Below are 25,277 nucleotides of genomic sequence, written 5' to 3'. Positions count from 1 at the left end.
TGACTTGACCTCCTTTTACTTATCACTCTGTGATTTGACCTCCTCTTACTTATCATTCTGTGTTTTGACCTCCCCTTACTTATCATTTTGTGATTTGACCTCCCCTTACTTATCATTCTGTGATTTGACCTCTTACTTATCATTCTGTGATTTGACCTCTTACTTATCATTCTGTGATTTGACCTCTTACTTATCATTCTGTGTTTTGACCTCCTCTTACTTATCACTCTGTGATTTGACCTCCTCTTACTTATCATTCTGTGTTTTGACCTCCCCTTACTTATCATTTTGTGATTTGACCTCCAGGCTGTAGTTCTTTTCCGCCTTCTTCACATGGTCTGAGATCACTTCCTGTAACTCCTTACTGTCCAAACTGTATCTCTTCTTCATCTCATCCCTGTACAATACATATAGGTAGATTATGATTAATTACTAAGTTTATAATGATTACTAGGTTTATTATGGTATATAATTTTGTTGTAAATATTTTCTATCATGATATATAACTATTAGGTTTATTAAGATATATATAATTGCTTTGTTATGATTGATAATTAAAAAGTTTATTATCTTGACGACTTTACTCTTTTAATTAGTCAGACAAAATCAAATAGCCATATCTCATATGCATTGATATAAGTGCGTAAAAGCTAATGTTATTGTGAGAAAACTTCAGGTGAAATATTGCACTATTTTATTCCATTTAAATTATTTAAGCTTTCAAAACATTAATTCAGTCAAACTATTGTTTGCACAATTGTAAAATTATATTCTTCTCTTAACAATAAAGAAAAGATGAATTAAATACATTTGTGGTGAAACATAAGGACTATAAAGTATTTCAGTCTAAATGCACAGAGCCCCAGCTTTATGATAGAGTCAGTATAATTTACTATCAGTGTGGAAATAGTGTGGGATTAAAACACATCAAAATAATGAAGATGAAGACAAAAGTCAGTAGTGAACTGCGTATAAAAAGATATTTCTGCCGAAGAAAGACCACAGCACGGAGCGATATATTCTGTTCTAGTCCGAATATATATCAATATTTAATGACAAGAATAATAATCCTAGCTGGAGGGGGCACTTCTATTTTGTGGTTAAACTGCATGGGACATAATTTGATTTAATATACCTCCTCATGACAGACAGAAATTGACAAATTCAAAACTTGGTAAATGCTAGTCGCTAGCCACAAAGAAAATCTTCATCCTTCAAATGTCTTCGATCGACTTGTGTTTCTATATTACCTCCAAGAAACGGGAAAAGATGTATTGCAGAGCAAAAACCTTGTTAATCTAACTTAATTCTGCGTAAGTGTATGATACCAAGTGACCAGCCCTACTCAATGAAGCTAAAAGCCGCCATTACTGAGCAGTCGGTAACACAGTGGGCAATAAATTTACATACTTTTCAGCTTTACCGCTTGATGAACTAGCCTGGGAATGATTTTAGCAAATAAGCCTAGAGAGAAGAGTTTTACTTTCCCTCCTTCCACTATTTCTCTACAGCACATACCCATTTGTAATTATTACTTGACTTAAAATGGCTGATACGAGTAATGTCTAATTAGAACCAATGATATGTGATAAATTCTACAGAAATACATTGGACACTTCAACCAAGCATGGCATGCATCAGCAGCCCTTTTTACAAAAAAAAAATTTCACAACTCTAATTTATTGTTCAATAAAGAATTATTTTTCTTAAAATATTATTTACAATGTACAGTAAATGCAGCATATATAGTGTAGATTAAATTTTGCCATTGCTTCTTTAGTGAGAATTTTAAAATCGCTAAAATTACTTCTCGCTAAAAATAAAATACCAGTTTTTAAGGACAAATTGCTAAATTTACGCCTCGCTAAAATTTCCACTTATACAGTAATTTAATGATATAGAAATAAAACATTTTTGCTGACCAACTAAAGCTAAGATATTTTCTTAGAGAATGGAAAGTATTAATCTTATTCATATTTTGTTTTTGTGAAAAGGGCCGTAGTAGTGTAACTGCTCCACTTTATTACAGATCAAATCAAATATCCTTCAAAAAATCTAAATAGACATTTATAGTTTCTGATCTTCATTCAGAATAATTTTGGCATATCTACTTTATGAAAACTATAAAACTGAATCTGACCAGTTTTATCAATGAGAGGCCTGTTATTGAATGGCTGGCATCATCTTAAGCATGCCGGAAATGCCTGAACAAGAAGAATGGGACAGGAGATAACTTGGGTGCAAATATCTGAAAATGAAGCTAAGTGATCTAATTCAATAGCCTTGACTAAAAACAAAGAATTTGATTAAAGAGAAAATAAACCTGACCAGTGATGTCTTGTTTGGAGGGTCTTTTTATATTATAGTTGTAATTGGTATTGATATGGCTAAGTGATACAGGACGGGGTGCCAAGCAAGATACAAGGCTAACTCTTTTAACAACCATCAGTAGTCACTTACAATATCATCAGGCCTATAACCTGACCTAAATATAACCATCTAATGAGACCTTGACAACTTTATTTCATTCATAAAACCCTCATTTCCTTATTTCTAATTACACAACCTATTGCCTGCATTTTTTGCTGATTATGGGGTCAAGTATAGAACCATCCACAGGCTAATATTAGAGAGAGGTGCCTATTTCTCCCCAGTCTTAGGTTACAGGGTACAATAAATGTAGCATGCCTTCACTGCACTTGAAAATCCTTAAGAAATGTTTGTTTACATACAGGATTTTTGTGATAATTAATATATTACACGACTTCTTGTTCCCTTTGTGTTAAGTCATGAACATTGTTTTAGGGTCCTTGTACTAACTGCCTTTCCATTCCTTCCCCATTTGATGCTTGAGCTATTGTTTTTAACCTTGTCACCCCTATGGCCTATTGCAACTGTAAACTTTTTAATAAATGTAATCTATCTGTGTGTTGCAATGCTTGTTGTTTCTATTTGTTGCCTTCTTTTTTGTTCAATAAGATGTCGTTTCCTCTGTTTCCTCTGTGTCTCATGTGTCTTTGCTCACTCGAAGTTTTGCCATTCCTCTATGTTCATATCTATTGATAACTTCAAAGGTTTACTGTTGCCTCTTGGTTTTTGATATTTGTTTCCCTATATGATATATGACTTATTCCAGGTGAGTTTTTCATGTGTTATTCTCTCCTTTGTATTGATTTCTCTACATCACATTTGTTGCCCTTGAGTCTGTCACATCAACTGATGCTTTCCGAGTTTTCTATGAAATTGTTCCCAGTTTGTTGTTCATCTGAACATCCCTATAGCTTCTTCCTTGTTACACATAAGTTTATAACCCTGTGTATCATCAGAATTGTTTCTCCCTCTTTGTTTTACAAATTCTCAATGTTGTGGCATGGTCTCCTTTATCTTACATCTAGTATCTTCTTTGTGGCATTGTTCCTTTTTGGTTTATCTGTGTAGTTGTTCTCCTTTGTATTATCTGTGTAGTTGTTCCCCTTTGTATTATCTGTGTATATGTCCCCCTCTGTATTATCTGTGTTATTGTTCCCCTCTGTATTATCTGTGTATATGTTCCCCTCTGTATTATCTGTGTTGTTGTTCCCCTTTGTATTATCTGTGTAGTTGTTCCCCTTTGTATTATCTGTGTAGTTGTTCTCCTTTGTATTATCTGTGTAGTTGTTCCCCTTTGTATTATCTGTGTTGTTGTTCCCCTTTGTATTATCTGTGTTGTTGTTCCCCTTTGTATTATCTGTGTTGTTGTTCCCCTTTGTATTATCTGTGTTGTTGTTCCCCTCTGTATTATCTGTGTTGTTGTTCCCCTTTGTATTATCTGTGTTGTTGTTCCCCTTTGTATTATCTGTGTTGCTGTTCTGCTCTGTACATATGATCTGTGTTGGTGTATGGTGATTGGGGTGGGAGAAGTTATTCAGTTAAAGGTTTTCCCATTGTAAATATTGTTAATCAGAATGTTCTTTCCCTTTGTAAATTATCTGTGTTATATTTACTCCTATAAAATGAATGTATTATGTTTTACATGTTTAATATATAAAGTTGCTTATCATATACTATCTAAAAAACGTATATGTTCCCCTTTGTATTATCTGTGTTACTGTTCTCGCATAAAAACGCTCTCTGTAGTTCCTGTTTTATATTCTAAAATTGAAAATTAATACATTTTTGAATATAGGTGATACTGTGTCTAACTTCAATTTATATTTTATGCAGCCAACATTTACATGTATTATCTTTAAAATGTATCGTTTTTGTTTTTATCCAACTGTAAGTTTTCAAAATACTCGTATCATCGCCATCAATTGTATGCCGTTTCACACATACAAAAGCGGTTTGATGATCAAGACTCATTTCCGTTGCTTACTTTTTATATTTCCCCGGCGACAATTGATGGTTACATCAATATTTACTTGTCTGTGTTGTTGTTCCCCTCTGTATTATCTGTGTTTATGTTCCCCTCTGTATTATCTGTGTAGTTGTTCCCCTTTGTATTATTTGTGTAGTTGTTCCCCTTTGGTTTATCTGTGTATATGTTCCCCTCTGTATTATCTTTGTATATGTTCCCCTCTGTATTATCTGTGTTTATGTTCCCCTCTGTATTATCTGTGTTGTTGTTCCCCTCTGTATTATCTGTGTTGTTGTTCCCCTTTGTATTATCTGTGTTGTTGTTCTCCTTTGGTTTATCTGTGTAGTTGTTCTCCTTTGGTTTATCTGTGTTGTTGTTCTCCTTTGGTTTATCTGTGTATATGTTCCCCTCTGTATTATCTGAGTTGTTGTTCCCCTTTGTATTATCTGTGTTGTTGTTTTTTATCCCCCTTTGTATTATCTGTGTTGTTTTTCCCCTTTGTACTTATATATGTGTATATGTTCCCCTCTGTATTATCTGTGTTGTTGTTCCCCTTTGTATTATCTGTGTTGTTGTTCTCCTTTGGTTTATCTGTGTATATGTTCCCCTTTGTATTATCTGTGTAGTTGTTCCCCTTTGTATTATCTGTGTTTATGTTCCCCTCTGTATTATCTGTGTTGTTGTTCCCCTTTGGTTTATCTGTGTATATGTTCCTTGTATCATCTTTGTATATGTTCCCCTCTGTATTATCTGTGTTTATGTTCTGTATTATCTGTGTTGTTGTTCCTTCTTTTGCTACCCCTTAAAATTAACATGTTGTTGTTAAATATGGTTTATCTGTGTATATGTTCCCCTTTGTATTATCTGTGTTGTTTTTCCCCTTTGTACTTATATCTGTGTATATGTTCCCTTTGTATTATCTTTGTATATGTTCCCCTTTGTATTATCATTGTATATGTTCCCCTTTGTATTATCTGTGTTGTTATTGTCCCTCTGTGTTTTCTGTGTTGTCTTTATTACCCCTATTTACATGTGCTATTTTAATAAAATAATTAGCTGTTATTTTACCTGTGTTGTTATTTTACCTGTGTTGTTGTTTTCCCTGTGTTGTTGTTTTGACCTATTTAGCTGTTATTTTACCTGTGTTGTTTTGACCTATTTAGCTGTTATTATACTTGTGTTGTTATTTAAATCTGTACCTGTGTTGTTATTTTACTTTGGTATCACCTGTTTTGTTATTTTACCTGTTTAATTACCTGTGTTGTTATTTTACAGTGTTGTTATTTTACCTGTGTTGGTATTTATGTCATTTTATTTTGTTATTTTACCTGTTTCATTATTTTACCTGTGTTGTCATTTTACCTGTGTTGTTGTTTTCCCTGTGTTGTTGTTTTGACCTATATAGCTGTTATTTTACCTGTGTTGTTTTGACCTATTTAGCTGTTATTATACCTGTGTTGTTATTTTACCTGTGTTGTTATTTACCTGTGTTGTTATTTTACCTGTGTTGTTATTTTACCTGTGTTGGTATTTTACCTGTGTTGTTATTTTACCTGTGTTGTTATTTTACCTGTTTCATTATTTTACCTGTGTTGTCATTTTACCTGTGTTGTTGTTTTCCCTGTGTTGTTGTTTTGACCTATATAGCTGTTATTTTACCTGTGTTGTTTTGACCTATTTAGCTGTTATTATACTTGTGTTGTTATTTAGACTCTACCTGTGTTGTTATTTTACCGTGTTGGTATTTTACCTGTTTTGTTATTTTACCTGTTTATTATTTTACCTGTGTTGTTATTTTACCTGTGTTGTTATTTTACCTGTGTTGTTGCTCCCGATTTGCCAACAGTTCCTGAAGCTGTGAGATCTGTCCTTTTTGTTTCTCGGCTGTGGCCTTGGTCAGCTCGAGTTCCCGTGACAACGCCGCTGCTTTCATCTGAGCATCCTGGGCCTTCTTTTGCTACAAAATAAAATTAACATACACAGTTAAATATTTACTGAAATAATCATCTCATGTGTTGTAAATTTTACTTCATTCAAGTCAACCCGGAGAAACTTCACATCCTTAATCATATCAAAACCACTAATTGTCCTTCATTTTACCTCTCACTTTCGTTGGTGTTCATAATTTTTTTTTTATTTTACTCATTTCTTTTTCAAGGTTTCACTATTCCTCTGATTTCAATGAGAAGTAAGGATTACCTTTGGATAATTGACAATTTTCTATCTGTAGCAAAATATTTTTGACCATAAATAAGACAATTCTAATATCATTATTTTAAGAACATATGCTGCATTTCCATCCCAAATTATGGAGGGAATTTGTAAAATATAAGTATGGTCTTAAATTTGGGTTATCTGTTACATACCATTTAATTAAATCTGTACCAAGGTTTTCTTTCTTAGATCACATTCTAATCTATAATTAATTATTTTTTTATCAGGAAATCTTTTTATGGAGCATAGGCATTTATATCATTTCATTTTTTAAAGAGGCTGGGAGGTGGCAGCCATTTTCAGACTATTTCGATCTCCTTTAAAAGAAGAGCTCCATATAAAGATATACAAACATAGGTAATCAGAGATTACAGAGCTCACCTCAACGAATGTTGTCTTTAAGTAAGGCAAATTAAGTCACACAATTAACCAACAAAAAGTGTACATCCAAAAATGCAAAATTTATGCAATTTTGATGCTTTGGAATAGACCTATATAAAAACTTAAAACTAGTTCTTCATCATGAAAATGTAATTTTTTTTCTATATATTTCAAGCATCTGAAGCCCCATTGAGAGTTTTCATCCCTCGATGCATCATTTGTGCAACTTTGGTTTATATAAGCCTCATAGTTTCTTGGTGATAGCTTGCACCCATAACTTTTAGCTCTATTATCTGGAAAATGTATTCTTCAGCATCTGAAGCAAGTCCATTAGTGTGCATCCTATGATGTATCATCCATGCAAGTTTGTTCAACATAGAGCTCAGAGTTACTTGGAAATGAAACCTGTATAAAAAACTAATCTTTTCACTAATCCAGAAAATGTAGGTCAGATTCAGCTTCTGAAGCCAGCCTAGTAGAATGCACCCTTAGATGTACCATCTATGCAAGTTTGGTCATTATAGGGCTCAGTGTTACTTGGAAATGATTTTCGCACCATAAATTTTAACCTGTTATATTTCTATGAAAATGTAGGTCAGATTTCCCAAGTCTTGGCCCCGCATCCTAAGATGTACCATCCAGGCAAGTTTAGTCATTATAGGGTTCATAGTACCTTGGAAATGAAACCTGCACCAAAAATTTTAACCTGTTCACTCAACTGGAAAATGTAGGTCAAATTCAGCATCCGAAGCAAGATTTTCAAAGATTTTTCCTTTATATTGCTCCATGCAAGTTTGGTCATTATATGTGGCTCATAGAAACTTGGAAATGAAACCTGCACCAAAAACTTTAACCTGTTCACTCAACCGGTCAGATTCAGCATCCGAAGCAAGACTGGTAGTATGTATCCTAAGATGTACCATCCAGGCAAGTTTGGTCATTATATGTCTATGTAAAACTTGGAAATGAAACCTGCACCAAAAACTTTAACCTGTTCACTCAACCAGAAAATGTAGGTCATGATTTGCAACAAGTCTTGTAATATGCATCCTAAGATGTACCATCCATGCAAGTTTGGTCATTATATGTCTCAGTAGTAACTTGGAAATGAAACCTGCACCAAAAACTTTAACCTGTATATTTCTATGTAAAATGTTGATTCAGCCCATTGTGTATGCATCCTAAGATGTACCTTCCAGGCAAGTTTGGTCATTATATGTCTCATAGAAACTTGGAAATGAAACCTGCAACAAAAACTTTAACCTGTTCACTCAGCATCCGAAGCAAGTCTAGTAGAATGCATCCTAAGATGTACCATCCATGCAAGTTTGGTCATTATAGGGCTCATAATCTTCGAAATGAAACCTGCAACAAAAACTTTAACCTGTTCACTCAACCGGTAAATGTAGGTCAGATTCAGCATCCGAAGCAAGTCTGGTAGTATGCATCCTAAGATGTACCATCCATGTAAGTTTGGTCAACATAGGGCTTATAGTTACTCGGAAATGAGACCAACACCAAAAACTGCACCAAAAATGTTAACCTGCACCAAAAACATTAACCTGGTCATTCCTTTGCTGAAATTGCAGCATCTGAAACTTTGACTGGTACAATGAAACACATTAGAACCATCTTCCATGCATGTCTAGTCAATATAGGGCATAGAAGTACTTAAAAAGAATTAAACTGCTTCAAAAACCCTAACCTTAACCTGGGATGCTGACACCGAGGGTATATCACATAAGCTCCCCCCAACTTCGTTGAGGTGAGCTAAAAATGATCAATTTTTTTAAATAAAATTTATGAAGTTTTTCTTTGCCAAATGATAGTTGACAGCTTAAGATACCATATTCAAAAAAATAAGTTAAATCTGGTGGTTAATTTGTGGTTAATTTGTTGACCCCCCAGCCTCCTTAAGAAAATAATTGACCAATCTAAACCTCTTACACAAAAATAACACAAATCCTTTTATTTTTGCAAGAATGCCATGTCTGTGCATGAAAAAGAAATATTAGGTCAATAACAATGTTTAACTGTTAGTGTGAACTTTAATGATAAATCATCAGAATTGTGATTCATTATAGAAAAGTTTCAAATTCTGGAGGAAAAAAAATTAAAATTATCTCTGGTAGACAATTATTTCTAGCTTCCTAAACACAGCCTGTCTACAAAGAGCTAAATATCAGCAAAATATCTCCCTCCAAATCTAGTAAATCAAATTCTACACTATTGTGGAAATCCAATAATTTTGTTGCTGTTTCCGATAGGAGATAATATCACAAAAAGGCAGCAAAAAGGATCAAAGCTTCAGCATTAACATCACTCTGGTATGGAGTGGATTTCCAAACTTCCAGATTTATGTAAATGCTGATTTCAATTACAGGAAAAACTCATCAAATTATTCTGATTTACCAAGTGACCTTGAATAACTGGCATGTTTAGTTAGAGTTGTCTTTGCCTGGTATGTACTATTTGACAGTTGTTATAATATTCAAATATCACCTTCCTGTACAATTAGTCAAGAAATCAGCTAGCATTCTATACAGGCTAATAAAAATCGCAGGGATCATAAACATTTTCAAACATTTCCCCCCAAAGACTTTCAGGTTTTATCCAGGATTAATAGCAAAGAGCCAACTGAATATCAATTTTTGGTGTTTGATTTTACAATTTAACACCTTGTTACTTTGAAGATAAATGTTAACTTTAATGATACAGGAAAGAGTTTCACTTCCTCCAAACATTTGTTTTCAATGAAAAATTTTATGGTTTCTTCTTCAAAATAATTTTTTTTGATATGCACTACAAAGAGAATAAAAGTTGAAAAAAAAGCCCAGCAGGGTTATTTGTGATTCTGAATTTCTGTATTCTTAATATTTTGCTAGTATTTGGTATCCATTACAATAAAATTTCCTAAAATAGTGTATTTATTACATCATTTTATGGATGATGTTTTCTGCAATGACTTTGCTGTATGAATGAGAGAAAAAGTGCAAACAATAAACAGATCAAATGAATAACAAAGGACTACCCTACAAATAAAGTCAGTATATGTTGCAAGACATTCTGCTATAATTTAATAACCATCTTTGAAAAAAATCGTTTTGTTACACGATCTTGTCAATATTATGACAATATTCAGAGTTCTTGAAATCTTTCGGTCCTGTCGGCAAAACCGATTGAAACAACCAAGGACCGATTACTTTCCGTTCTGTGTCAGTCTAAATGACCAGATGGTGTTGGTCAACAGAGAAGTTACTTGCAAATGAAAATCCCAAAAACTTTAATTTCGTACAAATTCCCTATTATCGATTGATCGTTATCTTTCAAACTCTTTTTCTGCATGTTGTAATGGCTTCTTGATTAATGCAAGTGCAAATTTAGAGACAATGTTCTATCGTTAAAATGATAAATGTCCTACGGACCCGGTTTAATAATAGAATTTGTTCCTTATATTCACTATGTCACAAAATAAACACCGGCAATGACTCGAACTCAGTACATATACTATGAAGATTCCAGAGATTTCTGAATGCAAACATGGCGTGTAAGAAGTGAGAAAAAAAGGTAAAGAAAATTAGTTGAATTATCGTCTTTATTTGGATCATAATTTAGGTTTAAAGACATAAGCGACCTAAAAAATAGGTTTGTTGTAACTAATTTTGAAGTTATTTCCAGTGCATATCCTTTCCTATACTTCAAATTCGTTTCGGAGCAATTCTATAAATATTTCCTACATTGCGGGTATAACTGTTATGAGGACTTGTTCCCAAAAACTGCACAAAAATGTTCTAACTTGCGCCAAACTATTGGTTAATTGTTAAAACAAGCAAACTTTCTTGACGGTGCTACACAAGAAGTGTGCAGTGTTCATATAGATAGGCCGTGTTTAATGATAATAAAATTTAAATACAATTTTTTTTTCATGTTTTTATTGAATTTATTTTGGACTGATAGAAATCTGTCTGGACTGACAAACTTCACCTGGCAGTCGGTCCAAATGACTGACAGCAAAAAAAAGATTTCAAGAACTCTGCAATATTTATTTATATTTTTAATAATTCATACAGCAACAACTCTGTATTCACAAAAACAGAAACAGCTCTTTTTCCTGACTTGATTCTTCAGAATGAGGATGTTTCCTTACGGTCTAATAATTCATGTTTGTCAACCATCCCTACATTAAACCAAACTAAACAGGAAATGCTGAACTTGTTACGATACATTATAAAGAAATGAGTGTCACCCTACAAATTTATACCAACTCTGTCTGTCTAGTGAATTCTTTTCACTGAGTTCCTTATTTTTATTTTACACTTGAAGCTTCAATCTATTAACCTATCAAAATCTGAAATTCTCTTGCCATTAGATTGTTTATCATCATTATGGTGGAAGAAGCAAATGCTGAATTGGCAAAAGTTGAAATGCAAAACCGACATTTCTCAACAAGTTGACAGTATTTTTTATAAGTAGACAGATGGTCTGTCTTTGAGTGGACCAATCAGTAGGCAGCAATGATTATGTGATGGAAATTCAATGTGGATCAAAGAGCAGTTTTGAAAATTTAAGTACCATCATCAATAAAAAATGCAAGAGTTAAGAAATTTCACTTGAATAAGCATTGAACAAAGTTCTCATTATCTGTAAAAAAAAAAAAATAAACAATTCTAAGAGCACCTTGCATAAAGCCTATAAAGTTCTCCCTTTTGTTTGCCAAAAATTCTTTTTTACCAGAAGAAATCATTTTGTGTTTTTCTTTCATTTACAATTTCTATCTGTACATTGATTCTTGTTCTCTTTTTCAAGTCTAACCACCGGGGAAAAAAAATTCATACCAAAAAACAAGAGTCTATACTCCATACCAAACTGAAGTATTTCAATTACATATACTAAATCAGTAATCGTGATAAGTAAAATAGCCTTTCACTTGTGTAATCAGGAAATGCCAGAGGAAACGCGGCCAAATGTTTTGGTGACCCAGTAAAATCATCCAAATATTAGTAACATACCCGTACAAAAACAGTTTTTTTTTATTGTATCCCCGGGTAAATGTGAGCACTCCCTCAGAATGAGAACAGATCAACATTCACTGCTATTACAGACATATTTTGGAAATTATCCATTCCAGTCCATGGAATGGGATTAGAGGGACCACAAAATGACCAGTGTTTCCCATCAATGATTACTCACTTCCTGTTATTGTCAAAGACTATTTTTTATGACTTCTATTATTTTGATTATTACTTGCATTGAAAGGGAATCTTGACAAATCTGTGACAATTTTTAAAAAAAAATCAGAGCACATCGGCTAGGAAAAAGCACATATCAGACCAGCACTCACAGTTTACTGGGGGGGGCGCCTTGAATTTTACCCCCCAAGGGGTTCATGATTTGAACAAACTAGAATCTACACTACCTGAGGATGATTCCATATAAAAATCACAAATCATGGCTTTGAAGTACTTGAAAAGATTTTAAAAGGTATCCCTATATATCCCTATGTAAATATTGGGTCGGCCATTTTGGCCCCACCATAGTCCCTGGGGTCATGATTTGAACAAACTTGAATCTAAACTACCTGAGGATGATTCAACATGAGTTTCATCTTTCCTGACCTAAACTTGTGGAAGAAGATTTTTAAAGATTTTTCCTATATATTCCTATGTAAAAATTGACCCATTTTGGCCCCACCCTAGCCCCGGGGGTCATGATTTGAACAAACTTGAATCTACACTACCTGAGGATGATTCCACATGAGTTTCATCTTTCCTGGCCCAGTGGTTCCTGAGAAGAAGATTTTAGAAGATTTTCCCTATATCTTCCTATGTAAAAATTGGGTCGGCCATTTTGGCCCCACCCTAGCCTCGGGGGTCATGATTTGAACAAACTTGATTCTACACTACCTGAGGATGATTCCACCTGAGTTTCAGCTTTCCTGGCCCAGTGGTTCTTGAGAAGAAGATTTTTTTAAAATGCCATTAATTTTTCTCTAATTCATAATTATCTCCCCTTGTGGGCGTGGCCCTTCCTTAACAAACTGAATCCCCTTTACCCAAGGATACTTTGTAGCAAGTTTGGTTGAATTTGGCCCAGTGGTTCTTGAGAAGAAGATGAAAATGTGAAAAGTTTACGACGACAACGACAACGACTACGACAACGACAGACAACGGACAAATTTTGATCAGAAAAGCTCACTTGAACCTTTGGCTCAGGTGAGCTAAAAAAATCAGAATGGAGAATTTCTATGAGGACAAAATTGTTCTTTTTCAAGCAATCAGACAGAAAATCACCCATTTCAATATCCAAGATTGCTCCCTCACAAAAGTAGACTCAACATGCTATAGAGGTTTTTCTCTAAAATTATAAGGGTACTTTATTTGGACTTTTGCTGTAGTTGTTCTACAGTTATGACCCTGTGGATCTGTAGCTCTACAGTACTGACACTGACCCTGTGGATCTGTAGCTCTACAGTACTGACACTGACCCTGTGGATCTGTAGCTCTACAGTACTGACACTGACCCTGTGGGTCTGGAGATCTACAGTACCTGTGGGTCTGTAGCTCTACAGTAATGACACTGACCCTGTGGGTCTGTAGATCTACAGTAATGACACTGACCCTGTGGATCTGTAGCTCTACAGTAATGACACTGACCTCGTGGGTCTGTTGCTGTAGCTTATCTCTCTCCATTTTAGCTGTAACTTCTTCTAGTGCCCTCAGACTTCCTTTCAGACTTTCCTCCGTCTCCTTGGCAATTTTCAGCTGCCTGTTTAGCTCATGAATGTGTTCTTTAAGTTTCTCGACGTCATTCTGAAGTCTCAGCTTGGCCTCTCTCTCATTCATCAGAGCTTGTTTGAGGCGAGACGTGGCCTCGATAGCTGTATCCTTGAGTTCATCCCCTTCCTTAGCTACAAGATAAACACTATTGGTAATGCATCTTATCAACAGAAAATAATACCATCAACTCGGCAAAAATTTCAGTCACAAATTAAAACAATAAGATTTCAATTTCATTCAATAAGACATTATGAATACATTGACAGTAAAACACTTATTGCTTACCAAAAAGAGTCTTTGGTAAATAAACAACCAAAAACATGATTAATCAAGTTTTCAATCATACTTGTCACAATCAATACGTAGCAATTCACGTCTTTAGTGACGTGAATGCTAAATAATTTTCAATCACGGTCACACTTCTCCAATGATTACGTTCCTCTAATTTGGTTGGCTGAGCACGTAACTACTGATATTAACAATGCATACCAGTGACGCAGTATAATGTCATTTGTCTTCTGCTATTACCTAATACAATTACATCTTAGCACACTTCAATGAGATTTAATCAGTTTTTAATTCAGCTTTCTGTAGTAAGGTAAAAATGTGAACGTTCAAATAAAATTTAAACTAATTACCACCCCCATCTACTACTGTATCTGAAATCAATGAAATAGACAGGAAAAATACAAATATTTGTCAGACATTAAAATCTGTATCAGTCTTGTTTCACAATGTCTTTATACTCATGTTTGTAACTTTAGCCCCAATTCTACCAGAATTTCATAAATTTTTGTTTCAATTCAAAATTATATTGATTGTGATTGAAATGTATTCTATAACAATCAGGCATATAGCAAGCTTGCCTCACTATGTCAGGTACATGTATTAGGTTTCCTATCAGTCTTTCCCCACTTTGTTACACTCAGATGTCTGTCCTTCTTTTCATACTTTGTTTAATATACTCAGGTTTGCATCAGTTTTGCCCCGCTATGTACATTCCAGTAAAGTTTGAGTTAATATTGCTCCTCTTTAAGTGCCACAAGCAGAGCTGGGTTAGACATGATCTGTTCATTTGAGTTAAGTTTTACCCCATTACATCTACCCATCAATATTGCTAACAATGAAAGGGTGTCTTCTCTCAACTCAAGGTCATGTCTCAAAGGTCAAAATTACATGTACTTGGATATAAATAGGTGACATTAAATATTGCAAAGATAATAATGATAAATCTTTGGTAAAAGAATTAATTCATAACCTTTTGTTATTTAAAGTAAACCAATTTGCTGGAGATGTTTTTATATTGGTGAATGGACAAACAGTCAAGGTCATATTGTGATAGCCAGGAATATAATCAAGGAAATAGAAGATATTGAAAAGGTTTCACAAGAATCTACCATTTTGCGAGTTATTTTTTAAACCTGCACACAAAAGACAAGGTTTCCTGTAAGTGTTGATTGTAATACATACTTCTATAGATAACACTTATAGCCGGGAAATGAAACTGCTTGTCTTTGTCTCACATCCTGACTTTAGTTTTATTTATTTGTTGATTTCATTTCCAATCAAATCAGAAGACCCAAAAGTCATATACAATAGAAAAATCCACCAGATATTAATAGCAATAAAAGGGGGCACCTGTCATTACAAAGGTCATCTTAGGGTCAAGGCAGGTCAGTAGTCGGGGGATACTGAGGATACCGTAAAGGTGAAGTACCTACATATGATATAAGAAATCAGTTTGTTTATTTACTTTTCCTTGTTAAAATGATTGTTAGCTCTGATATTAACTCACTTTTTCTTTGGAAAAGTTACTTCTTTTTAAAATTATAGATTGTATAGCTGGCAAATCATTTGTCTATTCTAACCCCCTGAGAAACTACACAAAGCCTAGGTAATCCCAACTATTCTTTTAAAATTTCCTTTGTTTATCCTGCAAATATATATCACACAAGTAAAATTTACATCTCATGTGGCAGGGTTTTTCCTTTATTTGGTAAGTTTACTTGTGGATTAACTTTCCCCTGTTAAGTTTACATATGGGTTAACTTTCCCCTGTTAAGTTTACTTGTGGATTAACCTTCCCCTGTTAAGTTTACTTGTGGGTTAGCTTTACCCTGTTAAGTTTACTTGTGGATAAACATTCCCCTGTTAAGTTTATTTGTGGGTTAGCTTTCCCCTGTTAAGTTTACTTGTGGATTAACCTTCCCCTGTAAAGTTTAATAGTTGGATAACTTTCCCCTGTTATGTTTACTAGTGGGTTAACTTTCCCCTGTTAAGTTTACCTTATTGCTAAGTTTACTTGTGGGTTAACTTTCCCCTGTTAAGTTTACCTTATTGCTAAGTTTACTTGTGGGTTAAATTTCCCCTGTTAAGTTTACCTTTTCCCTGTAAAGTCTGTATATGGTTCAGTAATTTCTTGCTAGCCTGCTCAGCTTTCCATCTCCTCTCTCTTTCTGATTCTAACTCTTTCATTAGTTGCTAAAAAATATAAAATACATTTTTTCAAAGTTTCAAAAGTAGTATTCATTTATATTAATAGTATACAAGTCAAAATGAAACAAAGCAACCCATGCCTTTGTTGGTTACCATTATAAAATATGTTAAAAAAGCAGTGTAGCAGAATTCAGAAAAATAATATTTTTCAATTATTTTTTAAATGAACATCTTCATAAGGCTTACAGAAAATAGGACGATGGAACTTGTTTGCTTTTGACCTTTACTTTCATCTCTCTCTCTGTTCAAGGTCACGGATTCCCACAAACTATTTTTTGTGTCCTTTAAGCTATATTTTTGGTCCTTTAATAACAGTAAAGTGATCGAATTTTGTTGACGTTCTGTGGTAATTGACAGTGTCTGAGATATTGAGAACATTACATAAGACATTAAACTTGTTCCGCAGGCTATTACAGGAAGCAGCCTCAATCATAGCACGGTGCAGATCTCACTTCTGTGTCAGCAACATCCATACACCAACAAGGTGTCCAAAATTCAAAACAGTCAAAGAGAAAAACATCTGATGAAGATATTTTTTGGAATTTATATTCTTTATCTCTTTGAAATTTAAATCTTCAGAAAATACAAGGAATAGATTTACAGAATGAATTTGCAACATTCATAAAGATGCCTATTGAAAGAGTATTGACAATGCTGTGGTGTAGGAATTCAAATGAGCACATATAACAGTAGTTACAGTACCTTTAAGGCAAATTAATAACTGGCTCTAAAACAGTACCAAGAACGAAATGAGTAATGGAACTTTGAAGTCTCTTCAATTGTATCTTGATTTGTTATGATGCAACTGATATTTACAGCAAACAAGGCACAACTGATTCATCTATTTAAATGCAATCCTATGACATATTTTCATCCAGCCAAATTCAAAATAAATATTTTCAAAACTCATCAAGGTCATCAAGCAAAAAAATAAACTTTATTTGGAAAAACACTATTATGCTTTGAGGCAAGTCAACCAAAATATTTGTTTCCATCAATGATTTTATTAAACAAAAAGAAAAGAAACAAAAAACATAAAAAAGAGATACATCACAGAACTATAAACATATAGGAGCAGGGACTACCTTGCTCACTGACATGCATCTCCCCCTGAAAGATAAGTATCAGTAGGAAACCTCTGGGTCCTTATCTTACTTTTATTTCATATGTACCCCCACTCAAAATACCCTACACAGAAAGGCTCCTTGGACCAGGCAAGCTAAAAGCCTTACTAACCTTACAAATGCTTTTGATAAATTGAATGTCAATGATTTTAATAAACCAAACTGACATCTTAATAATCTTTAAATAATATGATAGTAATTAAACTTGATAATTTTAATATTGGAATTGTGAAAGTTAGTCATATTAGCATATGGAAATAAACATAGTCTAATAAAGTGTAAATAAACTTAAGTCTGCCTCACTTCTATTCTTTTTGAACAGATAAAAATACAAAGAGTTAATCCATAGATAAAGATAATCTGAGAAAATCCTTTTTCTTCCTATGAATACTGAACATTAAATGTCAGTGCTAAAACCAATGTCTAACGTGTGATTTAATTAATGACATGACCACTTTCTTTGATGTACAGGTATCCATACTACTGATGTTTACGTGACAAGGCTCGATAAAGTGAGCAAATTAAAGTTACAGCCATAACAAGTAATATAAATAGTTATTTAGAAATGTGTGACCTAGACTAATTAAGTCAAAGAGTGGGTTTTAAAAAGAGTGCACAAATTTTCAGTTTCTTAGAATGTTCAGAAATGAAAAACATAAGCTTATTTCGACAAATGTATATCAGTAAGGCAAATATCTTTTTTTATATTTTTTTTTCTCTAGTAAGTGAGTGCATGAGTTCATCCTGAGATCAATATCCATGCAATTTTAGTTTAATTATAACCCACATACTTGAGAATGGACCTGCTTTAAAAACTTATTCACTTACCAAGAACAATTTCTGTGAGTTCAAACATTTGGAGCAAGTCTGGAATTGACCATTCTAAGATTCATCATCCATGCAAATTTCATCATAACAACCATAACTTTTAAATGTAGTCCAAAAATTTAACTCCTGGTCACTCATTATGAAAATGTTTGTCAGACTCAGCATCCAAAGCTGGTCTGGATGTCAGTAGATACACCATCTATACTAATTTGGTTAAAGTATGGGTAAAATTTACTCTTCTACATTCTCCTGGTCACTCATCTGGAAAATGTAGGTCAGATCCAGCATCTGAAGCAAGTCTATAAGTGTCTATCCCTAGATGCATCATCCATGCAAGTTTGGTCCAGGTAGGGCTTATAGTTACTTGGTAATGGACTTGCTCTTAAATTAAATCAGGATTCTGACACTACTGCTGACGCCAGGGGTATAGCATAAGCTCATCTTGACTTCATCGAGGTGAGATAAAAACTGCTATATTCACCGGGTAGGGCCATCCTTAATGTTAGTTTGGAATTGCCGCCTGAAGGGTTTCAGACACAGGAGGGAGGGAGGGAAATTAATTTGTTTCAAAATTGAAGATAAATTTTAAATTTTTGATAAAAATCTCAGTAAACTGTAAATACATTTTCTGACTTTAAATGAAACAAGTATCTACAATCAACAAAGAAACTTAATTTTGCATAGATCTGACACTACATTTCATTGTTTTGTGTGGTGCATGTAATAAGAGGCAAAAAAAAAAAAAAAAAATGATTATCAAAATAAAAAACAAGAGGCCCAAGGGCCTTGAATCGCTCTTCTGATAAATTGTACAACCTATCACTTGTATTTGAAGCCTCTAACCCTAAATATCCTAAAACCTAAGTTGCATCAACTGATAAAAAGTTAAATGATTCTTAGCCAATTAGGACTGAAGATATTTTAATAAAGCTATTAAAAAAAACATGAGTAGGTCATGGTGACCTACTTTAAGATTGAAGATTTCTGAGGACTCAAGATGCATTAATAGACAAACTAAGATTGAAGATTCTAAGCCAATATGTATTTGAGATATTCAAAAGTAGGTCACCTTGACCTACTTTTTGGTCTACATTCTTGGAAAACCCAAGATGCATCAACTTACAAAGTTTGATGATTCTAAGCCAATAAATACCTGAGATATTGAAAAGTATGTCACTGTGACCTACTTTTTGTTCGACATTCTCTGAAAACCCAAGAGGCATAAACTAACAAAGTTTGATGATTCTAAGCCAATAAAAAATACTCAAATATAGCCATAAAATGTCATAGGTCACCGTGACCTACTTTGTGGTCGATAAAAACCCAAGATGCATCAACTGACAAAGTTTGATGATTCTAAGCCGATAAGTACTGGAGATACTTAAATATAGCCATTAAATGTCAAAAGTAGGTCATCGTGACCTAATTTTTGGTTGACATTTATCAGAGGCCTAAGATGCATCTGCTGACCAAGTTTGATAATTCTAAGCCAATAAATACCTGAGATATTCAAAAGTAGGTCACTGTGACCTCCTTTTTGGTCACATTCTTGAAAACCCAAGAGGCATAAACTAACAAAGTTTGATGATTCTAAACCGATAAGTACCAGAAATACATAAATCTAGCCATTAAATGTCAAAAGTAGGTCACCGTGACCTACTTTTTGGTCGAAAAAAACCCAAGATGCATCAACTGACAAAGTTTGATGATTCTAAGCCGATAAGTACTGGAGATACATAAATATAGCCATAAATATTGAAAGTAGGTCACCATGACCTAATTTTTGGTCGTCACTCTCCGAAAACCCAAGATGCATCAACTCACAAAGTTTGATGATTCTAAGCCAATAAATACCTCAGATACTGAAATATAGCCATAAAATGTCAAAAGTAGGTCACAGTGACCTACATTTTGGTCGACATTTTTTAGAGTCCCAAGATGCATCAGCTGACCAAGTTTGATGATCATTGGTCTGAAGGTAATTAAAATATGCCTTTTAAACAATTTGAAAACAAATGCCTGCAAAATTCTTAAAGTAGGTCACAGTGACCTACTTTTACTTAAATATGTTTTAAGGTCCCAAGATGCATCAACTTACAAGTTACACCCTCTCAGTGTCTGAAATAATGGGATGAAATGTTTTAAAAAGGGTTAAGTCATAAAGTTCAAAAAGTAGGTCACGGTGACCTACTTTTAAGTTGGACCTAAGATGCATCAACTGACAAAGTTTGATGATCATTAGCCTTAAAGTGTCCTAAATATGCCTTCAAATCAATTTGAAAACAAATGCCCGCAAAATTAAAAAAAGTAGGTCACCGTTACCTACTTTTGAATTAACATTATGTGAAGTCCTAAGATGCATCTACTTACAAGATTTGATGATCCTAGTCCTTATAGTGAGCAAAATATAGACATTTTCATTAATTGTAAATTTAGGTCAACTTTGAAGTGACCTTCAGACCACGCCCTTTGCCCCAGGGTCATGCCTAGAACAATTTTTAATCTTCAACATATCCTGATCATTGTATGTAAGTTTGGTGAAAATCTGCCTGGTGGTTCTGGAGAAGAAGATTTTTTTGCAACCAGTACTTTCGGTTTTGTTTTCCTGATTATCTCCCCTTGTTTTAGGGTCCCAACCCTTATTTTAGTATAAATGGTAGCCCTTGGGCCAAGGATACCCTGTGACAAATTTGACACTGATTGGCCAAGGGTTTCTTGAGTTATGGCCCATATTCTAAAAAGTTAACGCACACCGCACGACGCACAAATGGCCATAGCATTAGCTCTTTGAGCCTTTGGCTCAGAAGAGCTAAAAATCTTCCTACTTTTGGTCAATAAAATTTTTCAGGAGGGGGCATTTCAATGAGGCAGGAGGCAATTCCAAACAAACAATAATTTTATTTTGGCCTAGTTGAATGATCAGAGGCAAAAAACTAATTCAATATAGAAATAAAAAGTGTAGATTCATTCAATATATTTTTGAAAGTGATAACAATTTTATTTGGAATATCAAGTATCTATAGACTGCTGGAAACTTAACATCAAATTTAATTTAACCTATTTTATTGAAAACAGAGCATTGGATCTGGTTTAATGTCATCTTAAAATTATCTATATGTAGCAACACAAAAAGACAGTCTTCCAGAGCCTCCAACCATCTCAGTAAACAAATATTCCTCAATTTAAAAATATGTTCATTGAGCATATTGTTTACCTGTTATACATTCTGTTTTTAACAACTATTAAAAGTTGTTAATGTGAAGAAATTATAGACCTACACGTCAAATTCACGAACAGTAACAAATCAATGTGGCTCTGTCAACTCTAGGATTAGCCATAGAACAAGAACATTTCCTACTTCATTAAATACTCTTGTTGAAAACACTAGAGTTGGAAAATAAATACATGCATAGAAAAAAGTGCAAAAATGCCATCAAATTTAATAGAGCAGGATATTTCTTTTCCTTAAAAACAGAAGTGGCAATTTGGGTCATGACAGTGAAGTTGGGATATTAATTATACAGCATAGATATTTAAATTTATTTTGAATTTCTATCATTTTTATCTTTAATTAAAATCCTAAAGAGGCACAGAAAGCAGGAAGTAAAATATGGACCAGTGAGTCTCATTGTGAGCTAAAAGCGACTCTCCAATCCGCTGACACTAATTATAGCTAGGAACAGGAAGTCAGCTAATCAAGAGCCGCGGAGAGGTGTATTTGAAGCACAGTAGACGTCAAGACTGTAACACCCTGCGACTGATCCGAGACCTTTAGTGTCTACCTGACAAATGTCACACCTGGCTCAGGTGTCTCTGTTGTAGATTTCCAGAAGGAAAAATTAAAGTCTTTTGTTAATGAAACTGATGCTGTAGTAAACTAAATTTTTCAACCCAAATAAGTATCTCCCATCAGCACATTCTGGCATTTCTTTCATCGTTATTACCATAAATAAATATAGTCATCTTAGAAGTGTCATTTCCATCCATTCATCAATTGTCAATGCTTTGCAAAGATTTTGATTTTTAAAAATGTTGATATTGTATAATATATTGGGAAAAATAATTTCATTATATTTCTCCTCTCAATTTACAAGCATATTCATGATAAATTTGAATACATGACAAATTCAAACTACTAAGTGAAAAGTATATTTAAAAATTATACTTCAACACATATGAATCTCTTTAAGGTAGTTTTAAAACTTGAAAACATCAGTTACAAATATTGTTTCATTACAGTAGAACAGCATTCACACAAACCCTATAGACCTATGTAAACCAGACACGCTATCACACTCATGCTGGACCATTAGGAAATAAGGCATATTTTTCTTCCAATAAATTCTATCCTGATTGACAGGGGTCTAAATTCTGACACCATATGATTAGCAATGTCAAAACAGGCCCCCACCAATGACACAGTAAATCACCATGTGTGATTGTTATTGATTTCAGGAATCACCCAATACATAAACTAAGTAACAGACCATCGCACTAAATTGATAAAATACAACAAACTGACAATGCCACTGGGAGCACACTTTATATCTCAGTAAGGGCTTACGCAGTAACTCATTTTTAGAAACTTTACACTAACAAAATAATCCGTGTTGAAGGAAAAAAAATTATTTTAAAAAATAAAAATAAGAAAATATTCTTTAAGTGGGAAAACTTGAATCATGACACATCACACAAAAGATGAGAAATGAATTGAAATGAACAGAAAGGTATGAAATGAGCAGTATAGTTTTCCAAAACTGAGCAGTCCAGTCCAATACGAAAATTCGTAATATTACGAAAAAACGTAAGATTAGGTGTAATATAAAACTTATATTACAATTTTTCGTAATGTAGTTAAATTACGAATACGCATAATATAGCAGATTGTAAGAGACTAGCTATATTACGAGTTTTCCAAGACAAATTCAAGCATTGCAAGAAATTGAGTGGTGGGTAGCAAAGTGTGACGTGAATATATGATTCCACGGCTACTGATAGCACGCGGTTTTGGTCAGTTATGCCTATCAGAAAGCCTTTCAATATATGGACAATTTCCTTTATTATTCTTTTATAGGAATTTTCCCAAGGATAAGATCAATTTTCCAGTAAATTTCAATATCGCTTAAGCATGTCGCGTTGGCAATCACATACTTTTCTTGCGAAGTCTACCCTAAAAATCACACCCTCGTCTCATAATTCAACTGTTCATGCCATTCTCATTGAAATACACAGAATTCAAATCTGATCGTACAAGTTATTGCTCGTGACATCTCGTAGTAAACGTATACTTTGCTACCCGCCACTCAATTTCTTGAAATGCTTGAATTTGTCTTCTTACGTAAACTCATAATATAGTCTCTTACATGATATTACGCGTAAAAACAACATTACAAAATATTGTAATATAAGTTTTATATCACGATAACTTGTAATATTACGCTTTCTTGTAATCTTACGTTTTTTCGTAATATTACGAATTTTCGTATTGGACTGGACTGCTGAGCTTACAACATAGGTGTGGGAGGGGGAGACAACTAACAACATAGGAGTGATATTAAAGAGTGGTTTTTGTGTAAGTTTAATATATCTGTAATTTTTGACAGAACAACAATATTATTTGGCAAACATAAGAATAAGAATGTCCATAAAATGCAAAATTTGATGACACTGATAACTAAGAATTATATTTTTTCAACTAAGTATAAAAATCCTTCTGTTCTAAGTATAATGACTCTAAAAACAATTATTGTGGAAAGATTCTTGAAGAAACAAATGTTAATTTCACACCCCCCTTAGTGTAAAGAAAAAACAACACTATGCCCCTATATATTTTTTGTTGTTGTTTGTTTTTCGCTCGACTGTTCTTTTATCTTTCTCTCTTTCTTTTCCCCCTCCCTTTTCTATCCTATATAAAAACAACTTTCACATGTGTTAAATTAAATGTGAACATGTGTATGTGAATGTCTTTATGTTAATTTGATACCTGTATGTGCTATCTATAATAGGTACTTGAATGAAGATATATATGTGAATATACTTTTGTATATACTTGTTTGATATAAATGTGAAAAATGAAATAAAAAAAAAAACAAACAAAAAACTAACAACATAGGTGTGTGTGGGAACAACTTACAATATAGGTATGTGAGGAAACAACTTACAACAAAGGTGTGGGATGGGAACATTTTACAACATAGGTGTGTGGGAGGGGGGACAACTTACAACATAGGTGTGTGTGGAGGAACAACTTACAACATAGGTGTGGGAGGGGGAACAACTTACAACATAGATGTGTGGGAGGGGGAACAACTTATAACATAGGTGTGTGGGAGGGGGAACAACTTACAAAATATGTGTAAGGGGGGACAACTTACAACATAGGTGTGTGTGGAGGAACAACTTACAACATAGGTGTGTGTGGAGGAACAACTTACAACATATGTGTAAGGGGGGAAAACTTACAACATAGGTGTGCGTGGAGGAACAACTTACAACATAGGTGTGGGAGGGTGAACAACTTACAGCATAGGTGTGTGGGAGGGGGAACAACTTACAACATAGGTGTGTGGGAGGGGGAACAACTTACAACATAGGTGTGTGGGAGGGGGACAACTTACAACATAGGTGTGTGTGGAGGAACAACTTACAACATAGGTGTGGGAGGGAATGGACAACTTACAACATAGGTGTGGGATTGGGAAAAACTTACAACATAGGTGTGAGAGGGGGGACAACTTACAACATAGGTGTGGGAGGGTGAACAACTTACAACATAAGTATGGGAGGAACTGACTTACAACATAGGTGGACTTGATATCATCCCTCATCCTCGCTTCAGTGACCATAACAGCTGAGGGACATTTCTGGGTTTTCCCTTTGTCACACTTGGTTGAATTCTCTGCTGTATCTTCACTAAAAATGATTAAAAAAGCAATAGCAAAATTAGCATGAAAATTGACTCCTTCAAAAATAAAAATCTGTTTTTCTTTCTGAAAAAGCAAATGCACAGTGGATACTAGTAATGTAGGTATATTTCAAATAAATAATACACTAATTTCAGACAGATGAGGTCAAGGCCAAAGGAAAGGTCAAGGTCAAAATTTTTTGATGCAGTTGAATAGC

The 25,277-nt window shown here is 34.0% G+C and overlaps 1 protein-coding gene across 2 annotated transcripts in view; it reads right to left on the bottom strand.

Moving 5' to 3' along the window:
- The window catches only part of LOC134273197 (leucine-rich repeat and coiled-coil domain-containing protein 1-like), an 82,948-nt gene that overhangs the window by 33,607 nt on the left and 24,064 nt on the right, over positions 1-25,277 (bottom strand). For both annotated transcript variants that reach the window (XM_062755380.1, XM_062755382.1), the window contains exons 9-13: positions 24,953-25,067; positions 16,089-16,188; positions 13,585-13,838; positions 6,154-6,293; positions 281-397 (exon numbers count right to left, since the gene is read on the bottom strand). In XM_062755380.1, coding sequence (XP_062611364.1) covers positions 281-397; positions 6,154-6,293; positions 13,585-13,838; positions 16,089-16,188; positions 24,953-25,067 — 726 coding nt within the window. The remainder of the gene's footprint in view (positions 1-280; positions 398-6,153; positions 6,294-13,584; positions 13,839-16,088; positions 16,189-24,952; positions 25,068-25,277) is intronic.

The sequence above is a fragment of the Saccostrea cucullata genome, unplaced genomic scaffold, assembly GCF_032062105.1.
Source record: "Saccostrea cucullata isolate Sc308-1 unplaced genomic scaffold, CSIRO_AGI_Scuc_v1 ctg336, whole genome shotgun sequence".
Classification (NCBI taxonomy): domain Eukaryota; kingdom Metazoa; phylum Mollusca; class Bivalvia; order Ostreida; family Ostreidae; genus Saccostrea; species Saccostrea cuccullata.
Note: the sequence above shows the minus strand (reverse complement) of the source record. Positions and strands in the feature narration are given on the sequence as shown.